The sequence below is a fragment of the Carya illinoinensis genome, chromosome 14 (assembly GCF_018687715.1).
Source record: "Carya illinoinensis cultivar Pawnee chromosome 14, C.illinoinensisPawnee_v1, whole genome shotgun sequence".
In the NCBI taxonomy this organism is placed as follows: Eukaryota; Viridiplantae; Streptophyta; class Magnoliopsida; order Fagales; family Juglandaceae; genus Carya; species Carya illinoinensis.
The window spans coordinates 10,808,941-10,830,814 of NC_056765.1; the positions used below are offsets into that span (position 1 = coordinate 10,808,941).

The 21,874-nt window shown below is 33.7% G+C and overlaps 4 protein-coding genes across 5 annotated transcripts; 2 read left to right on the forward strand and 2 right to left on the reverse strand.

Moving 5' to 3' along the window:
• The first annotated feature begins 1,294 nt into the window (after nt 1–1,294).
• Nucleotides 1,295–1,872, forward strand: LOC122293296 (histone H4). Its single transcript, XM_043101828.1, has one exon. The coding sequence runs from the start codon at nt 1,381–1,383 to the stop codon at nt 1,690–1,692; it is 312 nt and encodes a 103-aa protein (XP_042957762.1). The 5' UTR covers nt 1,295–1,380; the 3' UTR covers nt 1,693–1,872.
• Nucleotides 1,873–5,350: 3,478 nt separating this feature from the next.
• LOC122294880 (ACT domain-containing protein ACR9-like) lies at nt 5,351–9,464 on the forward strand. Its single transcript, XM_043103864.1, has 6 exons — nt 5,351–5,666; nt 6,145–6,363; nt 6,455–6,560; nt 7,260–7,611; nt 8,448–8,732; nt 9,099–9,464. The coding sequence occupies exons 1-6, from the start codon at nt 5,513–5,515 to the stop codon at nt 9,243–9,245; spliced, it is 1,263 nt and encodes a 420-aa protein (XP_042959798.1). The 5' UTR covers nt 5,351–5,512; the 3' UTR covers nt 9,246–9,464.
• A 2,485-nt stretch (nt 9,465–11,949) lies between these two features.
• Nucleotides 11,950–15,413, reverse strand: LOC122294309 (THO complex subunit 4A-like). 2 transcript variants are annotated; one of them, XM_043102929.1, is made up of 5 exons: nt 15,060–15,413; nt 14,814–14,942; nt 13,309–13,377; nt 13,043–13,224; nt 11,950–12,378 (listed from the first exon to the last, which is right to left on the reverse strand). In XM_043102929.1, exons 1-5 carry the CDS (start codon nt 15,285–15,287, stop codon nt 12,207–12,209), a joined length of 780 nt encoding a protein of 259 aa, XP_042958863.1. In that variant the 5' UTR covers nt 15,288–15,413; the 3' UTR covers nt 11,950–12,206. The 2 variants fall into 2 exon arrangements, with proteins under 2 accessions (XP_042958863.1, XP_042958864.1); XM_043102930.1 differs by having other exon boundaries at nt 15,123–15,391.
• Nucleotides 15,414–16,921: 1,508 nt separating this feature from the next.
• On the reverse strand, nt 16,922–17,826 carry LOC122294311 (probable histone H2B.1). The gene has a single exon (XM_043102932.1). It carries the CDS (start codon nt 17,733–17,735, stop codon nt 17,289–17,291), a length of 447 nt encoding a protein of 148 aa, XP_042958866.1. The 5' UTR covers nt 17,736–17,826; the 3' UTR covers nt 16,922–17,288.
• Nucleotides 17,827–21,874: the final 4,048 nt, after the last annotated feature.

Here is a 21,874-nt window from a genome sequence, read left to right on the forward strand (position 1 = left end):
TAAAAGCAGTAAACTGTTCATCTGTACGATTACAACTTCCTTGAGTTTTAGAGTGAACCAAAATTTCATTAAAGTCTCCAAAACATAAGCATGGACTAGTAAGAGAAGCACGAATAAATTTCAATAATCTCCGCACATTATTTTGGGGACCATGCAAGGTATCCTTTGCACAATTGGCCTTAACCAAGTTCTTTTCTAAAGATTAGAACTACCACATAACACCCTCAACCATGCACCAAAAGAAAACCCATTTTTTTTTTCATATTCAGATTGATTAGGTCCCCATAAATCACAATCTTAATCTCCATGACCCAATTTTTTACAACAATATCAAAAATTAGACAACTTTTCATACTTGAATTGGACCCATACAACTTGCTTTGGTCTTGGCAAGGGCTTGTTAATGTCTAGAGAAACAAGAACTCGCGAAAAAATCCCCTATCCTAAAGAATTTGCCAATAAGTCAATAGTTTCAACACCACTAATGGAAGCTCCAATCCGTTTAACAATTTCAACTGTCATTTGTAAATCATAAATTTAAACCCAAAATGAGATATAATCTATTTTAATATTAGAGATCACCATCGCAATTCTATAGAAGTACTAAACTCTTACCCATTTGGTTATATAAATGAGATGAGATTTTTTTAAAAAATTAAATAAAATATTGTTATAATATAATTTTTTAATGTTAATTTTGTTTTAAGATTTGAAAAAATTGAATTATTTATTATATTTTATATGAAAATTTATAAAAATTATAATAATAAAATGAGATGAGGTTAACCTTATATTTTGTGAAGAACCTTGTATTTATTATCCGAAGAAGAAAATTGTGCCAAGAAGAGATTATCATTGTCATATCGTTGGTGTTACTTTGGTTGGGAGTATCATTGTCAGCTTTACAAGTTAAAGGGAAAAAAAATGCTTAATTTACAAAATAAAAACAAGAAATGCCAATGTTGATGTTCTGCGCGCCGAATCTAGTATTTCTCAAATTTTCATAACTGCAATTTCAAATTTGGAACGCAAATCCAAGGTTTTGATGATGTTTTGGCTCCGCCTCCTCTGCTTGCCGCCAAAGGAAACACAATTAAAATATTAAAGAAACCACACTCCCAGTAGCACTTCCCCCCGTCGATTCACATCCTATCAACGGCTTTTATTTTATTTCACAAACGTCACACGGATCAGTACTCTTAGCCGTCGATAAGATCCATTATCGAACGACTCGCGTTAAGCCCCGCCAGAACTCCAAATACAAACCACCCTTTATAAATACCTCCACAATTTCCCCCAATTCTCATTGCACTTTGATTCTAGTTTCTACTTCGAGCTTGATTTTCCCTCTAGTTTGCTCTTCATCTATTTTCCGGGAAAATGTCGGGACGCGGTAAGGGAGGCAAGGGTTTGGGCAAGGGAGGAGCGAAGCGTCACCGTAAGGTCCTCCGGGACAACATCCAAGGCATCACCAAGCCTGCGATACGCCGTCTGGCTCGTAGAGGTGGCGTGAAGCGTATCAGCGGTCTGATCTACGAGGAGACTAGAGGTGTCCTCAAGATCTTCTTGGAGAACGTCATTCGTGATGCCGTGACGTACACCGAGCACGCAAGGAGAAAGACTGTAACAGCCATGGACGTGGTTTACGCTTTGAAGAGGCAAGGGAGGACTCTCTATGGATTTGGGGGTTAGACTGTATAATTGGGGCCTAAAGATGTTCAGTTCTTACTTTTGTTATAGATCTTGGCTATAGATCTGGTTTCCGTCTTCTTTTTTGTTATTTCCTTGTGTTTCTGCTGGCTGTAATTTGGATTCGCAGTTTGAAGTAATAGGATTTTGTTTTAATTGAAGTTTAGAATCGCTGGTTCTCTATTTTGCCTTCTTTAATGAATCTGTTTGGTTGTTGGGAAAATGCTGGAAGGAAAAAAGCCCAAGTTGATAGTAGGGTTATCTTCGGCTGATCTAGGTTGGGTAGTTCTTAATCTGTTCTCTGACGATTAGGAAGTGTTTTGAATACATATGCTCTCATTAGTAATTTGCAGAGAGTGATTTCGAGCTTTTACTGATGAATAAGAGAATCTTTGGATGTCATTCTTCAATTTCTGATTTTAGAATGCTTAATGCGACAAAGATGTACTTTGTACAAGATTATTGTTGGTGTATTTTATTTAATAATTAATTTTTTTGATCCAAAGATTGTCGTGGTATCAATTCATTAATATTCATGGGTAGTGAATTAACTGTGAAACAAAGGCAATTTTAAAGTAAAATAAAGGTATCTTAATATTCTGAAATTGTGAATTGGTACCATTATAATCATTCAGTTAAACCTGATTGTCCTTGGAGAACGAATTCATGATTATTTGATTGATGAGTGATTACTTACGTTTTTGGATTCCTACTCAGAAGTCTTTATAATCTTTGTAGAGATCATCTCAACCCTACAGGAAGCTCTTTCTATGTAGTGTGCAGAACAAGCTTATAACCCTAGAATGGTTTTCTACTTGGGATTGAGTCTCTTCTTCTCCAGAGTATTTACATTTTAATCCTCATAAAATTTTTTATAATTTAGTTAAGAAGTATATTTTCTAAATTTTACTTATTTTATAAAAATCTTATATATCTCATTCTTTATTTTTTTATTTTATTAAAATAATATTTTTTTATTCTTTCTTTATTTTTTTTCTCACTTCTATTTACAAACTTAACTACTTAATATTTTTTTTTATGTTTTGAACTATTACTCTAGTGGATATTTTAAACAAAAATTTAAATTATTTTTTTGTGGATATGATAATATATTTAAAATTAATTTTTTTATATTTTCGTAATTAATTAAATTATTTTTAAAATTATTATTTAAAACTATAATAAATATAAGTATAAGATAAAGTGTAAATGATTGGAAAAATATTTATTTTATATATTAGAATAAAACATTAATAAAAAATTTTTATTAAAGATACTGTATGGTCATAGAGAATTTTTATCTTAAAGATAAAATTCTTATCTTATTATTACAAGTTTTTCAAATTTTATATAAAATATAATAAACAATTTAACTTTTTTCTTACTTTTTTAAATTTTAAAATAATAATAATATTAAAATATAATATTTTAATATTTAATTTTAAAATTCAAAATTTTCATATAAAAAATTTTAACGGCCAAGCATAACTATTTATCTTTTCTGTTTGGCCACCAAGATTTTTTAGATAAGAATTTTGAATTTTAAAATTAAATATTAAAATATTATATTTTAATATTATTATTATTTTAAAATTTAAAAAAATTGAATTGTTATTATATTTTGTATAGAGATTTAAAAAAATTATAATGATAAGATGTGAATTTTTTATTTGAGATTAAAAATATCAATGGCCAAATTGAACTTAAATCTTTTTTCTAAAATAAAGATCTGGATGTGGAGAATATTTTTATTAAAACTATATAATAAATCTCAAATTATAAAAAATTCAGTACTTTAAGATATCGAATGTGAATGTTATGAGAAAATTAATAGTTGACTACAAGCCAAAAATAGGGATGTGTAAACGAACAAGCAATAGTAGGAAGCCTCTCATTCTCTGAATTATTACAATTCTATGAATATAGCTTAATCTCTTGAAAAAAATGCCCTTTTCTTGTCGGCTTGTTGTTGTCTATAATCTTAGCAACTTCAATTCCTTCCTTTATATCACTTCCTAGGTCGGTTTTATTCAATTATTGCGCTTTATGTCTTATTTTGAGGTCTCGTTTGTCTCTTTCTTTTTCTTTAGTTATAGTGAGTCTCAGAATTGACGACTCTGCAACGTTGGTCGTAAAACGTTGTAGACCTTTTTATTTCTTTCTAAAGACCGGCCAATGAAGAGAGTGTGTTTACTAGCTGTTTATTTTGAGCGTGAGAAGAGAGATATAATTATCTATAAATAGGAGTAAAATTCCTTGAGTTAAAAGATATTTTATCATTCAAAATTAGAAAGAAATAATTAAATAAAAAGGTTATAAAGTTAAAATCTTATTAAAATCTTATTTTTATTTTAAAATTTAAAAAAATAGTATTGTTTACGTAGAGTTTACCTACTCATCATTAGTGTTGAGAATCGGCCATCTAGAGTTGAGAAATTGACCAAAATGACCATTTTTAAGCGAAGCAGATCGGATGGGTCTAATTTTTAAGGGACTGAATTCATTTGGTTGGATCCCAATTTAAGAGTTTTTCATCTTGGATCAAACCAGACTAGACTAAATAAAGATTAAAAAAAAATATTATTTATATATATTATTTATATAATAGTTATATATAATTAATTATATAATTATAATAATTATATTAATTATATGGTACAATTATATATAATGAGTAGGGAAACAGACTGAATTTCTTCTACTTATCATCTCTATACACTATATTTATTTTTATTTTATTCTTTCTAAATTAATTGAGTTATTTTACTCGTTATTTATACATCATATATTTGATAAGAGAAAAAAAATAAAAAATTATGTACAGTGTGTGGAGTGAGAATGATAAATAGAATATTTCTTTTTTAATGTTTTATTTGTAAGTTTAAAAAAATTATAATGATTAAATAATAATTAAATAAAAAATTAAAAAATATTTATATTTAAGTGATATTAAACAAAGAAATTATAAAAAATTTTAAGATAAAATAATAGGATAATCATCTCACATCACAAATAAGTCCTAAAATATTTATTTACTATTTTTTTTCTGGAGATCCGAAATTATATTCAAAGAAAAATTGTTTGTAGCTAACATTTGGTTAAACAGTTAAAATAAAATAATAATGCTAAAAGCTCTTTTGGATTAAAAAATAAAAAGAGACGATTTTAGATGAAAATTAAAAAATAAATAAAATATTATTCTTAATATTATTATTTTAAAATTTAAAAAAATTAAATTATTTATTATATTTTATAAAAAATTTAAAAGAATCATAATAATAAAATAAAATGAAAAATCTTGAAATCAAAATGAATTCTAATGTTAGTTTTGGATATGAAGATAAAGATTTTTAATTTGATTTGATAATTAAAAATTAAATAAAATATTATTATTTAAAATTTAAAAATAAGGTTAAATACACTTTTTTAATAAAAATTTACCCAATTTAATTTAACAGGACAAGTAAATGCTCTAGATTTCACACGAAAGAGTGACACGAGAGGCTTAATGACCGCAGGATTGCGACATCTGTACTGCCCGCAGGGGAAAAGCGACAACTCTAATCAACCAACACTGTTCTGAAACCTGTGTGTCTCTCATGCTGACGTGGATTTCTCCACCGATTACGTCCACAACTAATATATAGCTAGCTTTTCTACCTCTTCGGCCTCCAGTCCCACCTCTCTCGATGATTGTACAACCTTAACCACCGCCTCCACCACACCTCGCCTATCCATTCTGGTTCACAGCTCACCCGAGTCTTGCTTGAGCTCTCTGCTTTAGGATTGCTGCATTTCTTGCTCTCTTTCTCCGCTTTCCGGTATGGGAGCACCGTGCGACGACGTCGTGGTTATCGAGAAGGGTAAGAATCCAGGCGAGCCCTTCGTCATCACCATCAATTGCCCCGATAAGACCGGGCTCAGTTGTGATATTTGCAGAGTCATTCTCGAATTCGGTCTCTTCATAAGTAAAGCAGGTATCGTAATATATGCTATAATCTCGACTGTGGGCCTCAAGTCTCTTACATTCTTTGCTCGCAAAACTCATGATTTTAATATTTTCTGTACTTTTTAAGGCTTTATGTGTTGGATATCTAATAATTGACTATCTTTTTCTTATCGTTTGATTTATTTCTTTTCCCATTTGATTAATTTTAATGCATTTGTTATTTTTCCGCAATTTCATTATTTTTTCAATTTTTGTTTTCAAACCTTTTCTATTTCCTGGACCAGTAATTAATTACAGACTTTTTTTCGTTGCTGTTTTTGGTAACTGACCAACTCCAACCATCACTGATTTGTTCAGTTCTCTAACATGTTCATCCATTTATTTTCACGCAACTCTTTTTCTGGGAAATCTAATAGAACTTTTAAGGTTCTGCTTTTGTCATGTGGTGGCTCGGAGGTTCTTTTCAATGAAGTTGAGAGTGATATGCTGTAATGGTTTTAATTTAGATGTTTCCACTGATGGGAGATGGTGCTACATAGTATTATGGGTAGTTCCTCGTTCCAGCTCGCTCATCCTGCGATGGTCGAATATAAAAAACCGCCTCCAATCCATAAGCCCATCATGTTCACCATCCTTTTACTTTAACCAACCGTCTACGCATTCGATGTCTCCTGTGGTTTACCTATTGAAGTTTTTCTGCCTTGACCAAAATGGATTACTACACGGTAAATAGCTACTCTCCTCAATTCTGGTGTGTTCTTTGGTTACTTTATGTCCGTGTGTCAAGTTCTAACGCAGCTGTAAAAACTTCATTAGATGTTACGCATGTTCTCTCCGAGCTTGAGCTTTCAATTCAGAGGGTAAAAGTGACGACAACTCCAGATGGCCGAGTCCTCGACCTCTTCTTCATAACAGATAACATGTGAGTTTTCTAGCTGAACTTTTCGATTGATAACTCGTGAAATTTTGTTTTGATATGCATTTGGATTTTAATGTACCTTGACTGCATTTGCAGCCTCGTATCACATAGTAAAACAAGATGTCTTGCTTTTTGAATTTTCTTGCTTTGGACCATTTAATAAGTATTAAGTAATCCCCTTCCGGCCACAGGAAAATAAGTGTCACCTGGTTTGTTATTTTAATGTCTTTTACATTAACTCTTCTGACTTGCCTCAACTTGGATTTTTTAAATTTTGTTGTATGCTCACTTTTCTGATTCTCATTTTCGTACATGCTTTTTATGTAAGCGTGCCAGCATTTTCTTAATGAAATAGTAATAATTACTCCTATATAAGCGTGCCAACATTTTCTTTATTAAATGATATTAATTGTTTTCCCATTTCACATCTATAGATTAGACCCAAGTACCCTCATGTTGGTGGAATTCCAATTTTGCTTACCGAAGGGTTCTGTTATCAGGGAACTGGAAGTTATTTTTTCTTTTGTCTGGTTAAGGCAACTGGAAACTGATAGATCATCATATATATCAGTGAAACTATGAACAAAGAAGAACTGACGGGACCTTGTGATGTAATCATATGAGGTTAAATTTATAGATGTTACCAGTTGGTTAGGGTGGAACTGGTTTTCTATTTATTATATCTTTGGCAACTCATTTTAGGGAGCTTCTACACACAAAGACACGACAAGACGAGACTTTGGAACAATTGCATTCTGTCTTGGGTGAATCATGTATCAGCTGTGAACTCCAGTTGGCAGGCCCCGAGTATGAATGCCATCAGGGAATTTCTTCTCTTTCTCCTGTAGTAGCCGAGGAGCTATTTAGAACTGAGTTATCAGACAAGGAAATCCGCTCTCAAGCTCTTAGTCCAGATATGACAATATTGAAGAAAGCTAGTGTGACCATAGACAATTCATTGAGTCCGGCTCATACATTACTTCAAATACACTCTGCTGATCACAAGGGTCTATTGTATGACATCTTGAGAACTTTGAAAGACTATAATATCCAGGTATAGACATTTAATATTAATCATGATTACTTTGACGGGCAGCTTTTCTTAATTCAAATCTGTTTTGGGCTTTCTTAATGTCTTGGCTCATTTTTTATAGAATTCTAGCTGTCTTGGAATGGGAGTCCTCCCATGTTGTGTTGCGTTCTTCTGAACAACTACAACGTCACTTGTTTTGATCTTTTCCAAGTTGGGTGGTTTCCCAATGGGGTTTGGGACCCCTTCCGCTCCAAAATGATATTCTATCAATTTTTTATGGAGAGCAAATTATGCTGTCCATCTCCTTAACCAGTTATTGTTTAATTGCTACCATTATTTTTGTGATCTCACAGTCCTTGTATCTGAAATATTAGGTCACCCTGCTTTGCCAACTAAGGTTGGCTACAAATGCAGGTATTCCATGTGGCTTCAGCATTCCGCAAATGAGTTATGATGGTTCCACACTTGTTCTCATGAGCCAGCTGGCTGCCCTCTTGCCTCTAGGGGTTGCTATTCTTAGACAAATTAATGGGAAAAAAAAAAAACTATTATGTGCTAATTCTGAAAATATCTTTGATGGCTGAGAGGATGAGGTCCCCTAACTTGTAGGGGACTCCTTGGTGGTTTATTTTCTTGACCTTAACACAAATCGATCATATACAATATACTTATAGACCTTAATTCACATCAGTGGTAGATTGAAATTGAATGACCAGAGAGTTCAAATGCTGGACCGATTTATATTCTCTGACTACGACCACCATATATCTCTATGCATGTGAATGTGTTCTGACAAATAATAACATGTTTTCAGTTGACTAATATCTGTTGTGTTGGGATTGTTTCTTATTATTTAGATAGCTTATGGTCGATTCTCACCAAATACAAAGGGTCATCGTGACTTGGACTTATTTATTCAGCAAAAGGATGGGAAAAAGATTGTGGATCCTGAGAAGCAGAGTGCATTGTGTTCTCGGTTGAAGGTGGAAATGCTTCATCCATTGCGTGTCATCATTGCAAACCGAGGGCCAGACACTGAATTGCTGGTTGCTAATCCAGTTGAGTTATCTGGAAAGGGAAGACCTCTTGTTTTCTATGATGTTACTCTTGCTCTGAAATCACTTGGGATCTGCATTTTCTCGGTAAGAACACTTGGCATTAGAAATTAAATGATTAAAAAGAAACATTGCCACACTGGGACTTCCCTGATTTTCACCCTTTAGGATTAAAGGGCTATTTTTTAATGCATTGCGATGCTAGACTGGAGGTTGATTTGAATCTCCAAGTTATGGTATTTGGGTACTGTGGTTTATATGTTTCTAATTCTCTTTCCTTACACATATTGGGATGGAAATTGACTGTCCCCAATCTTCAGTAGGGTAATAGTTTTTATCCTTCAGCTAAGGCAGTGCAGATGGGATTCTTGGATCATTTCTCAAATCATAAATTTTCAACTCATATCTTGATGTATTCATCAGTTCATGACACTTTCCTGTCTTGATCTGTAGGCTGAAATAGGAAGGCATTTAACATCTGATCGTGAATGGGAGGTCTACAGTTTTCTTTTGGATGAGAACTGCAAATTTCAGTTGTCTAATATGGTAGCTAGGAGTCAGATTGTAGACAGAGTAAGAAGAACATTGATGGGTTGGTGAGTAGATTTATTTTCCTCTTATGCCAGATCCTGAGTCTCACTCAACTTTGTGTTCTCTCTATCTCTGACCCGTGTATGGTGTATTAGTTGCCTAATATCTAATGCGTGTAGCTGTATTCTCGAATCTCCAAGTCATGACTGTCTGTTGAGCTTGCATTTTCCAGTCTTCAGATTGAATCATTGATCATGTATTTATGCGTAGCATTTTCTTTTGTTGGCTTGTCGGGTTATCAGCTTTACGGTCAGATGCAAAGTAAGGGTTCTCTTAATAATTTGTAGTCGGAATAATGCACTCGGAAAAACTTTTTACCTCGGAAAAATATAGTTGCAAGCATAATTGTGCACTAATCTGATGTGATTGGTTAAAAAATAGATTTTATTGAAAACAATATTAATTTAAATTTTAAGTATGAATGAATCAGTATTGGTATGCAAATTAGTACGCGACTCTGTTTATATATAACAAAACTTTTTTTACCTCATCGTGCACTGTCGGAAGCATTTTGATGTCCATACTTTCTGGTTTTGCCCCCAAAAATATCTTTAATTCTAAAAACAAATAAATAAAGATCTGTACTTTTTTTATAAATTTTTTTAGAAAAGTGGTGGTCATTCCATTGTACTTCTGGGTGTCTTTGTATTTCTTACCGGAAATGGAGACAAATAAGAGTAATATTAGATAGATTATACGATTAGTGCACATTTATTTTTGAAAAAGATTAAAATTTATTATTAAAAAATTAATTTTTTTTATATAAATTTCATATTTATTCACTTTTTCTTCTATTAAAGAAATGTGTCAATTGCACAACGCAAGTATCATTTCTCAACAAATAAACTAACCAGCCCTGCAAATGGTGCAAATAATCATATGATATGGACAACTTAATTTTAAAAGAAAAAATTTAATTACAAGCATAATTATTATTTACTAATATGTGTATTAATTTAATGTGATTGATAAAAAAATAAATTTTATTAAAAATAATATTAATTTAAATTTTAACACTTTAGAATGGCACGAGACATCATCTGAGCTATGCCATCCTCAATAAGAATCACTCCAATTGTAAAGACATCCTACGGATACTTATTGCTCACAATCTCGTCAAATGGACCTCTTCCAATCATTGTGCACAATAATCTAAGAAAAATGCTAATCTAACCGCCGTATATTTTGATTTATTTATTTTATTTAATGCTTAAAGAAGTATATTTTAATAAATTTATTATTTTTGAACAAAACTGATTATGATTTAAAAAATGTTTAAAAAATACACTTTAGAAAGTGGTTTTTTCAGAGCCCGTATCAATGGTTTTGTTAGTTTTGTGGCAGCCTGTACGTGAGTCGTGTACGAAATAACAATGAATGGCAGAGGTGGTTGGAGGCAGCAATCGATGATGTTTCAGACATGCAAGACGATTGCCGAGTATTGAAGGAGTGGGGCAATTTTGCACAGGAAGGTTTCCTAGGTGGTGGGGAAAGTGAGAGACCAAGAGTGGGCAGATCTGAACAATTGACAGAAACATTTCTTTACTGACAAAGTACAAGAACCTGTAACACTATCTATATAACTAATGTCTTGCACTGAAATCATTTTAGAAAAATCACCGGGGATGACATATCATATGTCATCAGTGGTTTTGTTTGTTTTCAGATAATTCGACACACAGACAAGAAGTTTTAACATAGCAGGCAATTGAACGCAATCAATCATCCGATAATTAAACTAAAGTCAAACCTATGTAGCCGACACGACAAAGCTTGCAGCCTCACCGTGCAGCTGCAATCCCCCCCAAAATTCCCAGAGCTACTATATGATGCCAAAAATATGCAGCAATTACAGGGGGATCAAGCAGCAACAGAGAAACAACCGAGCAGGCCCATGCTGTCATCTGTGTCTGGAATCATCAATAGATGCCTCAAGCGCTTCAAATCCTGGTGGTCCCTCAAATGGGAACATAGAATATCACTCTCCTCTTAAAAGAAACAAGGCGAGATTTGTACAATGCTCTAATATTTGCCGAATAATCAGACTCCCTCGACCAAAGCAGCAATATTAATATGCATATGTGTCGTTGAGATTTCACTATCAAACAGCAAATTATTGACTCTTGCGTAAAGAAACAGAGTTGAATCCGATCCCTGATGTCAATGTAAACAGAGCTAGTTTCTTGAGAACTATTTACTTTCACAAAGTAGACATGCACACCTTCAGTCCAAAAGGAATATAAGAAACTCCTTCCACAGACAAAGCAACCTTAGCGTAGCGAATTATTCTGATTATCAATGTAATTCATACATGTAAACCTCACAACTTAACCCAGGTTCCCTACAGATGCCGAGCCTGCTTGTGTTGACACCCATGTCTCCCACCAACAAGGTATCAGAGATCCATACTAATAAACAGGGGAACTAACATTTCCCTGGGCAAAGTTTAGAGAAGACATAACTCAACCAAACCAAAACCCAAAACAGCTAAATCTACAGCATCATATGAACATGGGATAAAACTTTAACAGTTATAAGAGTGCACAAAAAGGGGATAATAAAAAGAGATCTACCTCAATTGAAGTCTCCCAAGTTATACGAGCAATCGCAAGGAAAAGACGTTGCTGCCACAGTTTTTTTTAACTGGAGAGAAAATAGTTCCTGCTTGCAAACCCCGATTTGTTGGATGAAGAAAAAGAAGGCGCTAAAGAAGTGAATAAAGTATTGGTTCCTGAATACATACTGACAGCTATCCATCAATCCACGTATAGTTATACCAAGTCAAAGGAAAAACTAACAATAAACACCCACAACCTTTAGATTCCAACAGCTCTCTACGGGTAGTTGGCATCTTTTCTCTAAGCATGATTTTTTTAGAGATACAGAACATAGATGAGGTTGCTGCATAACCAAACACGAAATTGTCACAGGAGATTGTATAGTCCAAACAATAAAACATGATAAATGGCTTCAATTATTCTGCTTTGCTTCCTCATGATACTTCTCCAAATCAGCATCAAGATCTTCTTGAGATAACTTTTCACCACGGCCTCTTCCCTGACCGTGTCCACGATCCCTTCCAAAACCACGGCCACCTCTGCTGCCACGTGGCCGTCCTAGTGCACCAGCTCGACCTTGTCCACTGCTCATTAATTGAAAAAAATCAATCAAAAGATATACTCGAAGTATAGGTAAATAATAATTTTGAAGTGTAGCTTAACCCTTTAAAAAATGGGTGTATGCCACTATTTTTTTAATGACGAGGAATCCCAGAGACTGCAAATGCATGTTTCTACCCTGCTAAACCTCCGACCCATGTAAGCCACAAAAACTTATCATGTAATTTCTTTGCAGTTAATAAACAGTACTTTGATATAATTATTTCAAATTTCATACATTTTCCATCAAGTTCATACATAGGCAAAGCTCATGCTCAACTGCCTAAAATAAAACTCTTGTACACCAACCACAGAATCTAAATTTTTTTATAAGTAACAGCAGAAGATACTTTTAAAAAATTAAAAGATACTGCTTAAAAAATTAATCATAATTTTCGTCCATATTGACAGTCTTGGTCACAATCAAAAAGCACATTGCATATGCCACCCTGGGAATGCTACAAAACTAATAATCATCACAAGTAAGCATAGACCCAAAGCATAGCAAACACAACCAAAAAAACTTCTTTTTATTAGCACCTCTGGGACAAAGTCCTAACTAACCCAGGGACACGACCAAAAAACACTTGCACTATTAACATAAAATTTATGAGCAAAACAGTTCACAGATTGTCAGATGGTGCACACCCTCTAGGGATTGCATTTGAATTTCCGAAAGTCCCATTAGTTGCTGGAGGTGCAGCAGGTGTTGCAATGTTTCTTCCCATGATCTCTATCTTCATCAGTTTCCCATCAAGCTGTACATTGTTGTATCTCTTGACAGCAGCCTCAGCATCTCCTCGTCTCGAGAATACTACTTCAGCAGTTCCCTAAGAAAAAGAGTTTTTCTAAACTACAGCAGGACGAAAAGAATCCATCATCAGGACCTACTAATGCCAAACTTGACTAGATACCTTCGACCTCCCGCTTCTATCATAATGAATTGAATACCGTTTAAGGTCACCAACTTCAGCAAACAGTTCCTGCACAAATTTAAATTACAAATAAATGTCAAGAGACTCGGAACAAATAAAAAACAGGAGGCAACTCCCACCGCCTCAAATAAATAATTAGAAATAAAATTAACATTTAGGATGAGAATAATTCCCCTGAAGGGATTAAGACCTGCAAGATTTCATAGGGTAATGTAACGGAAAATGTTTACCGAGTGGCTTCATCTGTTTTTATTCTATTGCACAATTTTATGAATATGCAGAATACAAATTCCATGAAGAGATTTTTTTTTAAGTAAATTGCATGAAGAAATAAACAAATAAGACATTAAAAAAAAAAAAACAGAACATAGGCAGCCTCTCGCAAGGGTCAAAACCTTAAGAGATCTACCTACAGTGCGGACATTGACCCATTAAACATTGCCAACAAAAGATGTCCACCGAAGCAGGACACTTAAACGAGAAACGTGAACCCAAGGAAGAAAAGAATTAAATAGGTGCGAAAGGTTGGCTCAGATATGCAGGATAAATTTGAGGACACCACAGAAACCAAATTTGGTATCCAGTCCATATTCTACCAAGAATGATCATCTTGATTCTTAACAGACATTGATACCAAACCAAAAACCTTTCTTTAACATGTACAATGCACGCAAGAATGAGGTTTATAGAACCAAACAAAAATAAAGTTTTCTGCCAATCCTTCCAAAATAAAAATACCACAGAATACCCTATGCCCATGTTTCTGACATAATAAACAACATCATTAGAAGGAAGCTTTCCTAAAAACCAAACCGTCCAACTACGACTTAAAATTCTTGTCACTAACTATCGCTCAACTAAACAAAATGTCAAACACAAACAATAGAATCACAAGTAGTTAAATTATACTCTGACAACTATTAAGTCATACGATAAACCAAATCATCCACCAGGACAGCACGCTCCCACACAACATAAACACACAAGTACTGCTATTTTTGTATTAAGTAATGCCAAAAGATATTGAACAAACATAAATTAAAAACAGAACTCTATGTCTCTATATTACACCTTCATTCAATCAATCTCCTAAGCAAACATTTCTTTTGGTTAATTACGCTAGCCAGTTTCCGGTACGGAGAGAGTTTTGTTTGCCAACCTATGGCAACATATTGGCATTTTAATCGCCTGAGACTAGATGAAAATTACCCGGTTAGCACATCTATCGAAATCTGCCGTCAAATACGTGTAGATAAAGTTGGGATTTTTACTTCTTAGGGATTTGTAAAAATGATAACGGATGTAAATAGATCGGATGGTAGTACTATTAACATACCACAGGTAGGAAAAAAAACGTACGTTACCTTTTTTTTCGATTGAACCAATCAAACAGACAAGAATACGAAAGAGGGAAAACTCAAGGAGAGCAAGAGCACATTTTAGCAGCAACAATTGAAACTCCAAATTAAAAAAATAAAAGATACCTTAAGGTCCTCGTTCGAAACACCGTAATCAAGATTGGATAAAAAGAGCTTGGTCCCAGTCTCTATGGCAGAAGATCGACCCAAATTCTCTTCCCCATACAAATCGTGCTGCCACGTCGTCTCCGGTGCCTAATTTCACCAAAAGAAGAATCTTAAGAACAAATCGTAGCGAAGACGGAATGAAAGAACAAAAAATCAAATTTTATGAAAATTCAGATATTTGGGACGAAACTATGAGCAAATTACATGCAGAGGAATCGAAGCATGAGAAGAGAGAAACAAAGGAAACAGATCGGAACCCCAAGTCACCTTAACGGCGGCATAAGGAGCCGTACGGTTGGCAACGCGGTTAGGGAAGTGGCGGGCGGGTCCAGGACCAGGACCGGAGGCTCGGTTACGGCCTCTGCCGCCGCCGGACTTTTTGCTAGTCTTGATGATGTCTTCTAGGGCCATGTCTAAACCTGTCGACGACATTTTTCCACGAGAGAGAGAGGTAACGAAGAAGTGGAAAGAATGGAGGAAGAGAGGATGAAGACTCAAAAATCAGAAGAAAAAGATCTAGTTGTTTTAGGTAAATATCTAGTACTAGGTCGTCGCAGTAAAGTCTTCGCCGTAACAAAATTGTTTCATGAGGCTGAGCCTTTGATAACAAGCTGTTGCCGTTTTGTAGTTGGGTAATGAAGTCAGTCTAACGTACTGAAATTCTGACTATATAATTTAATTTTATATATAAATTTCATATAAATCATTTGTAAAAATATAAATTTTATTTTAAAAAAAAGGTTATTTTACATTTTTTTAAATGAAATCTAATTTTTTGTAAAAGTTCGTATCAAATTTATTTATTTATTTAAAACTTGTATAAATTATTTATTTTTCAATAACGGATGATACAACAGTTGTGTAAGTAAAATTATAGTATAGATATTGCTCAGCTAGCCTCGTATAATCTCCTATTTAATGGTGCTCACTACATGGCCATCACTTGAATAATCTCACCAAGACGGTAAATTATATATTTATTATTTTATAACTATTTTTTATGAAAAAATAATTAAGTAAAATTGAATTCTTTTTATAAAAAAAAAAAATAACCCTCTCAACATTTTTTTAAATAAAAAATGATAATTACAATTATAAATTACAAGTTTCGTATAATTTCTTTAAAAAAAATAAATAATTTACGTAATAAAGAATTAATATTTTAACAATAAATTTTACTCTCTTTTTTTAAAATTACATGAGACTTACACGTTCCTGCATATATGTAAACACTTTTTTTTACTTTTATTTGGGAGAGTCAGAGAGAGAGCCTCCAGAATCGGTAGAGCAACTTTCTTTCTGGGGTTGGGTGTATTGAAAATTTGGCTCTAAAATGGTAGAAAAATATGGAATGATAATTAGTAACAACGTAAGGAGTAACTTCAATGCTACTTCTAACAAACCCAGAACGAGTAACAGAGCGTACATTATGCGGTCCCTGATTCCATTTTCCAGATCTGAATTACTTTCAAGAACTTTCATGGAAGATGCTTCAGGCTTGAGAAACATACGTCCAACTGCAAACATCATCATTCATCATAATCCAGAACGTGATAAAGAAACCCAGCACAAAGGACTTGTTTGTTTCCAACGCCACGCAGATCATAGAACTCGGCCAAAACTCCTTTTTTAACCTAGGAACGACAACAACCTCACAGACAAGAAAGACAGTGGCTTTCAAACAGCATTGAAGTTAATTGTGATCCCAAAATGAAATACCAATTAGAAAAGTAGGGCATAAAAAGTAACCATTTTCGGCCTTACCTATGGTTCTCGTCATAAATTATTAATTAACATTTGTAAATTGCTTCATCCTCGGCCACTGGAAAAAAAAAAAAAAGAAGAAGAAAAGCAGATTCCGGAGCATGCGTTTTTTGTTCTAGAGTTCTGCACAGAAGAATCTGAAGAAGCATCATATGCCGTCCACAGTTCACCTACTCATCAAAGCATTGCACATTCCGACTGCAGTTGGTAACTCAGAGAACTAGGTAAATATATATACATATAGTCACTTTAACACATCATTCCTAGGGTATAGTTTCCAGAGAGATTAACAAAGCCCAAAATCAAACAAACCATGCTTACATTGACCAGCACCGATAGAAAGATACAATCATGACCAATTACTTGAAGAGATTAGTCCCCCGCTTACGAGACGCACAGAGTGGAAGAACTTTATAGAAGCTAAAGTTGTACAGAAACAACCATAAAAGATAAAATAAACTGAAAAACAAACAGATAATTTGGAAAAATCAAAAGCTTTTCCATTCCATCTTAAAACATATATGGTACTTACATCCCCACGTACAACAAGTGCTTCAAATCAAAAGATTAAACAAAAGGGAGGCTGAAGGCATAGAGTCTGATGCGAAACCCTAACCCTAACTTCCACCCCCAATTTCGTCACAAGCCCTAACCCTGCAACCGTACAATTCAAGAGCTAGTGAATTTGGTGACCGCCTTGGTCCCTTCAGAGACGGCGTGCTTGGCCAACTCACCAGGCAGCACGAGGCGCACCGCGGTCTGGATCTCCCGGGAGGTGATCGTAGGCTTCTTGTTATACCTGGCCAGCCGCGAAGACTCCTGGGCGAGCTTCTCGAAGATGTCGTTAATGAAACTGTTCATGATCCCCATGGCCTTGCTTGAGATCCCAATGTCGGGATGGACCTGCTTGAGCACCTTGAATATGTAGATCTTATACGTCTCAACGCTCTTCTTGGTCCGCTTCTTCTTTTTATCACCGGCAACGGCTCCGCCTTCCTTCGGGAGCTTCTTTCCGGCCTTCGGCTTCTTCTCGGCCGGAGCCTTCTCTGCAACCGTGGATTTCTTCTCCTCGGCAGGCTTTTTCTCCGCTGGCTTCTTCTCGGCTTTGGGGGCCATCGGAAATTTCCTTTGTTTTCTTGAAACAAGCAAAGACTTCAAAGAAAGGCGAGCGAGTTAGTCGAGATACGCAAGGTGGAAATGAAAGAAGTTGTTCTGTCGTATTTATAAAGATGTAAGGTCGGTTCTGAATGGACAATTGGAGAAGCCACGGATCGATGACATGGCCATACGAGGAATGTCGATTGAGATCCGTACAAATTTGGAATCGACGGTTGAAATGAGGTGTGCGAAGCGGTCCATTGTTGTTCTGATTGGGGCAGAGCTAACGGCGGAGATAGATGACGTGGTATATATTGGCCGTCAGATTTGCTGGAACAGAAATGGGGATCGGCGGTTAGGAAAGATCATAGTCTGCATTTCGATCACCATCCTTCTAGTTTGAACTCTGTTTCACAATTCACATTCTCATTGTCAAGTTTTATGAAGCCATAGTTAGATAAAAAAAATATATATTACATTAAGATTATTGTCAGAAAAAACGACCTTTAGTTAAAAAAAGATCGATATGAAATAATAAATATAATTGAGTTACTGTTTAGATAATGAGTTAAGATGGATTGAATTGAAATGAAAGTTAAAAAAAATATTGTTAAAATATTATTTTTTAATATTATTATCATTTTAAAATTTTAAAAAGTTAAACTTATTATTATATTTTATGTAAAAATTTGAGAAAATTGTAACGATGAAATGAAACACTTTTACTATCCAAACGGTCTTAAGACTTTTGAATATGTAAAATAAAAAATAACAAAAATATAATTTAAATGGTTTATCCTCGTTTGGTTACACAGTTCAGATAAAATATTTTGTTAAAAGTTAAATAAAATATTATAATAATTTTTTTTAACATTAGTTTTATTTTAAGATTTGAAAAAGTTGAATTGTTTATTATATCTTATGTGAAAATTTAAAAACATTACAATAAGATATAAGATATACATTAAAAATTTATTATATCTTAGTTGGAATAGTGGATCATTTACAATAAACATATAAGATAAAATGATATGAGATAGTTTAATTTTACGTAACTAAACCAATCCTTAACCAAACTTGTAAATGATCCACTATAAGATGTATAAGAGCATTCTTATTGGATTATCCAAATGCAAATGTAAATTTGCATAATATGACATGATTTTACATTTAACTATTCCACTCAAAACTTATTTTCATATTAGATTATCCAACTATTAGTTAAAATAATAATAAAATATTACAAATTTTAATAATATTTTTTTAAAAATGTTTTTCTATTAATTTTTTTCTAAATTAAGAGCTTATATGGAAATACATTTTTATTTTTTATTAAATAATATGGAGAAATAATACAGGAGGAAGAATAAGAATGTTGAGAGAAAATAAAGAGAGAGTGTGTATAAAGATATTATTTTTTATTTATTTATATATGAAATAGTGACAATCAAATTTAATTGTCAACTTTAATTTTACTGTAACTAAAAGTCAAATATGAACTTCATTTAGATATGAACTTCTGTCATTTGATTTCTTTAAAATTTAAAATAGTGTCAAAATTTTTTTAGCAAAGATTTAAAAATTTCTCCAATTTGGGAGATGCTTGATAAATCAGATGAGATAAAAAAATATGTGAATAGAAGTGAAATGATTATTTTTTTAATAATATGAATACATCATTCATAACCAAAGTAAAGTGTACAAAAGTCAAATTATACAGCAGCATCTAACAAGACTCTAGAAAGTAGAAAATCTGGACATTGATGCCATTGTACAGTATCATCTATCATTCTTGCCAACAAGTGAGCCGTCTCATTCCCTTCACAGCCTACATGAGAAATTTCATAATCCATTAGCCGACAAATCCAACTAGATAAATTAGATCCCTAAAAGCAAATAACATCCACCCCTAAAGAATCCGTTTCAAGGATCAAAGCTGAAAAACTCATATGTAAAACCATCTATAGACCTCGAAGAGCAGCCATAATTTCAACATTATAACCTTTGGGCAGTGAGAAAAGTAAACTGAGTAGAGCTGGACATTGATAAAGAGTATGACCACAAGTTTTAAGAGCCAGCTTGCAAAGCACATATAGCTGAAGAAAGAACACCACGCTTCAATGAATTCATCTTTGTAGGCAAGTTATCAAGACAAGCATTCCATGTAAAATTCTTCACTTTATTAGGTAATTTCAAGTGCCATAAAGTTCTCCATAAATTAATTCTTTCTTGTGCAGTTGAACTTCCAGCAGTGACACCAACATTTGATAAATTCACCAATAAATGATATCCCGATCGAACATGTCCCATGGAGGAGTTAGACATACTGGAAACAAGCTAAAATGATGACAAGCTCAATGGTGATATGGATCTCTCACTCTTTTCGAGAAAATGAATTATGTAGTCGACAGACTTGTCAAATTGGAGTGGTAAGGAGGCTTTCTTTGAGTCCACTCACAATTTTCCTAAAGACATTCTGAGAGTTGTTAATATGCATAAAGCTAGTTTACACGTTCTTCATAAAAAATAACAGGTTTGGTTATAGTTTTGTTTTCTTTAACCTTTTATTTTATTTTGGTTTATTTTTATTGTTGTTGCTTTTGGTATTTTTGTTATTTCTGATGTAGTGCATAGTGATTGGTTTTTTTTTTTCTAGTTGGTTTTGATGCCTGGGTTGAGTTTTTTTTTTTTTTAAATATATATAAGCCCCATGTGTCAGGATATAACCACGGTATTCTTTCACCATAAGTGAGGGTTATCAATAAAATTGGAGTACCGTCATCTTCTTTTAAAAAAAGAGAAAGGATATCCCAATCGAACAGAATAGATGCCATTTTTATTTTCCTTCCAAAACAGTTGATCTTCTAAAACATGAGAGATCAAAAGAACATTTAAAATTTCAACTTCAAAATGAGAGAAAACTTCATGCACTAAGGCTTGATTCCAAGTTCTTGAATGTTGGATCATCAAACAATTAACAATAGCATCATAAGGAAGAAGCTAGTGACAAGGCAAAAACTGAGTTAATGAAGAAAATGGAAGTGAATGATCTTGCCAAATGCGTATGTTATGCCCCTTTCTACCTGTCATCTACACCCAAGTTACAACACATGCTTAGCTGTAGAAATACTTATCCACTCATAGGATGGGCAAGACCCTAAAGTTGAATGCCAAAAACATGATTTTGGAAAATATTTGGCCTTGAAAACCCGATAGAACAAAGAATGAGAGTTAGTCAATAGCCTCCACAACTGTTTTGCAAATATAGAACTCTCCAAATAGCTCCAAATTCTTGAATCCCATCCTCCAATAAAATTACACATTTTTTGCCAGCTACATTAATGCACTTTATGTTTTGCACCACGTTGACGGTACCAAAACCTTGCAAACATACCTTCAAGCTCTTTATAAAAACAATTTAGGTAGTTGAAAGCAACTCATAGTGTATGTTGGTAAGGCCTGACCAATAGCTTTTATCAAGACCTCTCAACTAGTCCGATGTAATAATTTTTTCTTTTAGCCTTGTGATTTTCTCCAAACCCATTTTTTGAGTTCTTGAAAAGTACTTCTTTGGAATTTATCCACACAAAAAGGGAGTCTCAAATAACGATCATGATGTTGTAATGACTGAACTTTCCATATCAATCTTTTGACCCAAAGCAAACTCATAAACATGAAGTGTTTGAGATATTCATTTGCTACATGTGTGGCTTGATAGAAAATTAAACTATTATCTGCAAAGAACAAGTGAGTAACTGTAGGAGCCCCATTACACACCTTAACACATTTTTATCAATGGACAGCTTTAGAGTTTTGAATAAAAGTAGATAATCCCTTAGCACATAAAACAAACAAATATGGAAAAAGTAGGTCACCTTGGAGTAAGCCTTTAGATGCAGCAAAAGATAAAGTAGAACACCCATTAAGAAGTACCTTATATGTAGCTGAACTTAAGCAAGACAGAACCAACGCCACACATTTGGTGTCAAAACTCAATTTCAACATAACCTTTTGTAAAAAAGCAATTCCACTCAGTCATATGCTTACTCATATCCAACTTCATCGATATAACACCTTATTTACCTCCTATTTGCTTCTAGATAGTATGAATAATCTCAAAAGCAATAAGTACAATTTCAGTAATCAATCTTCCAATA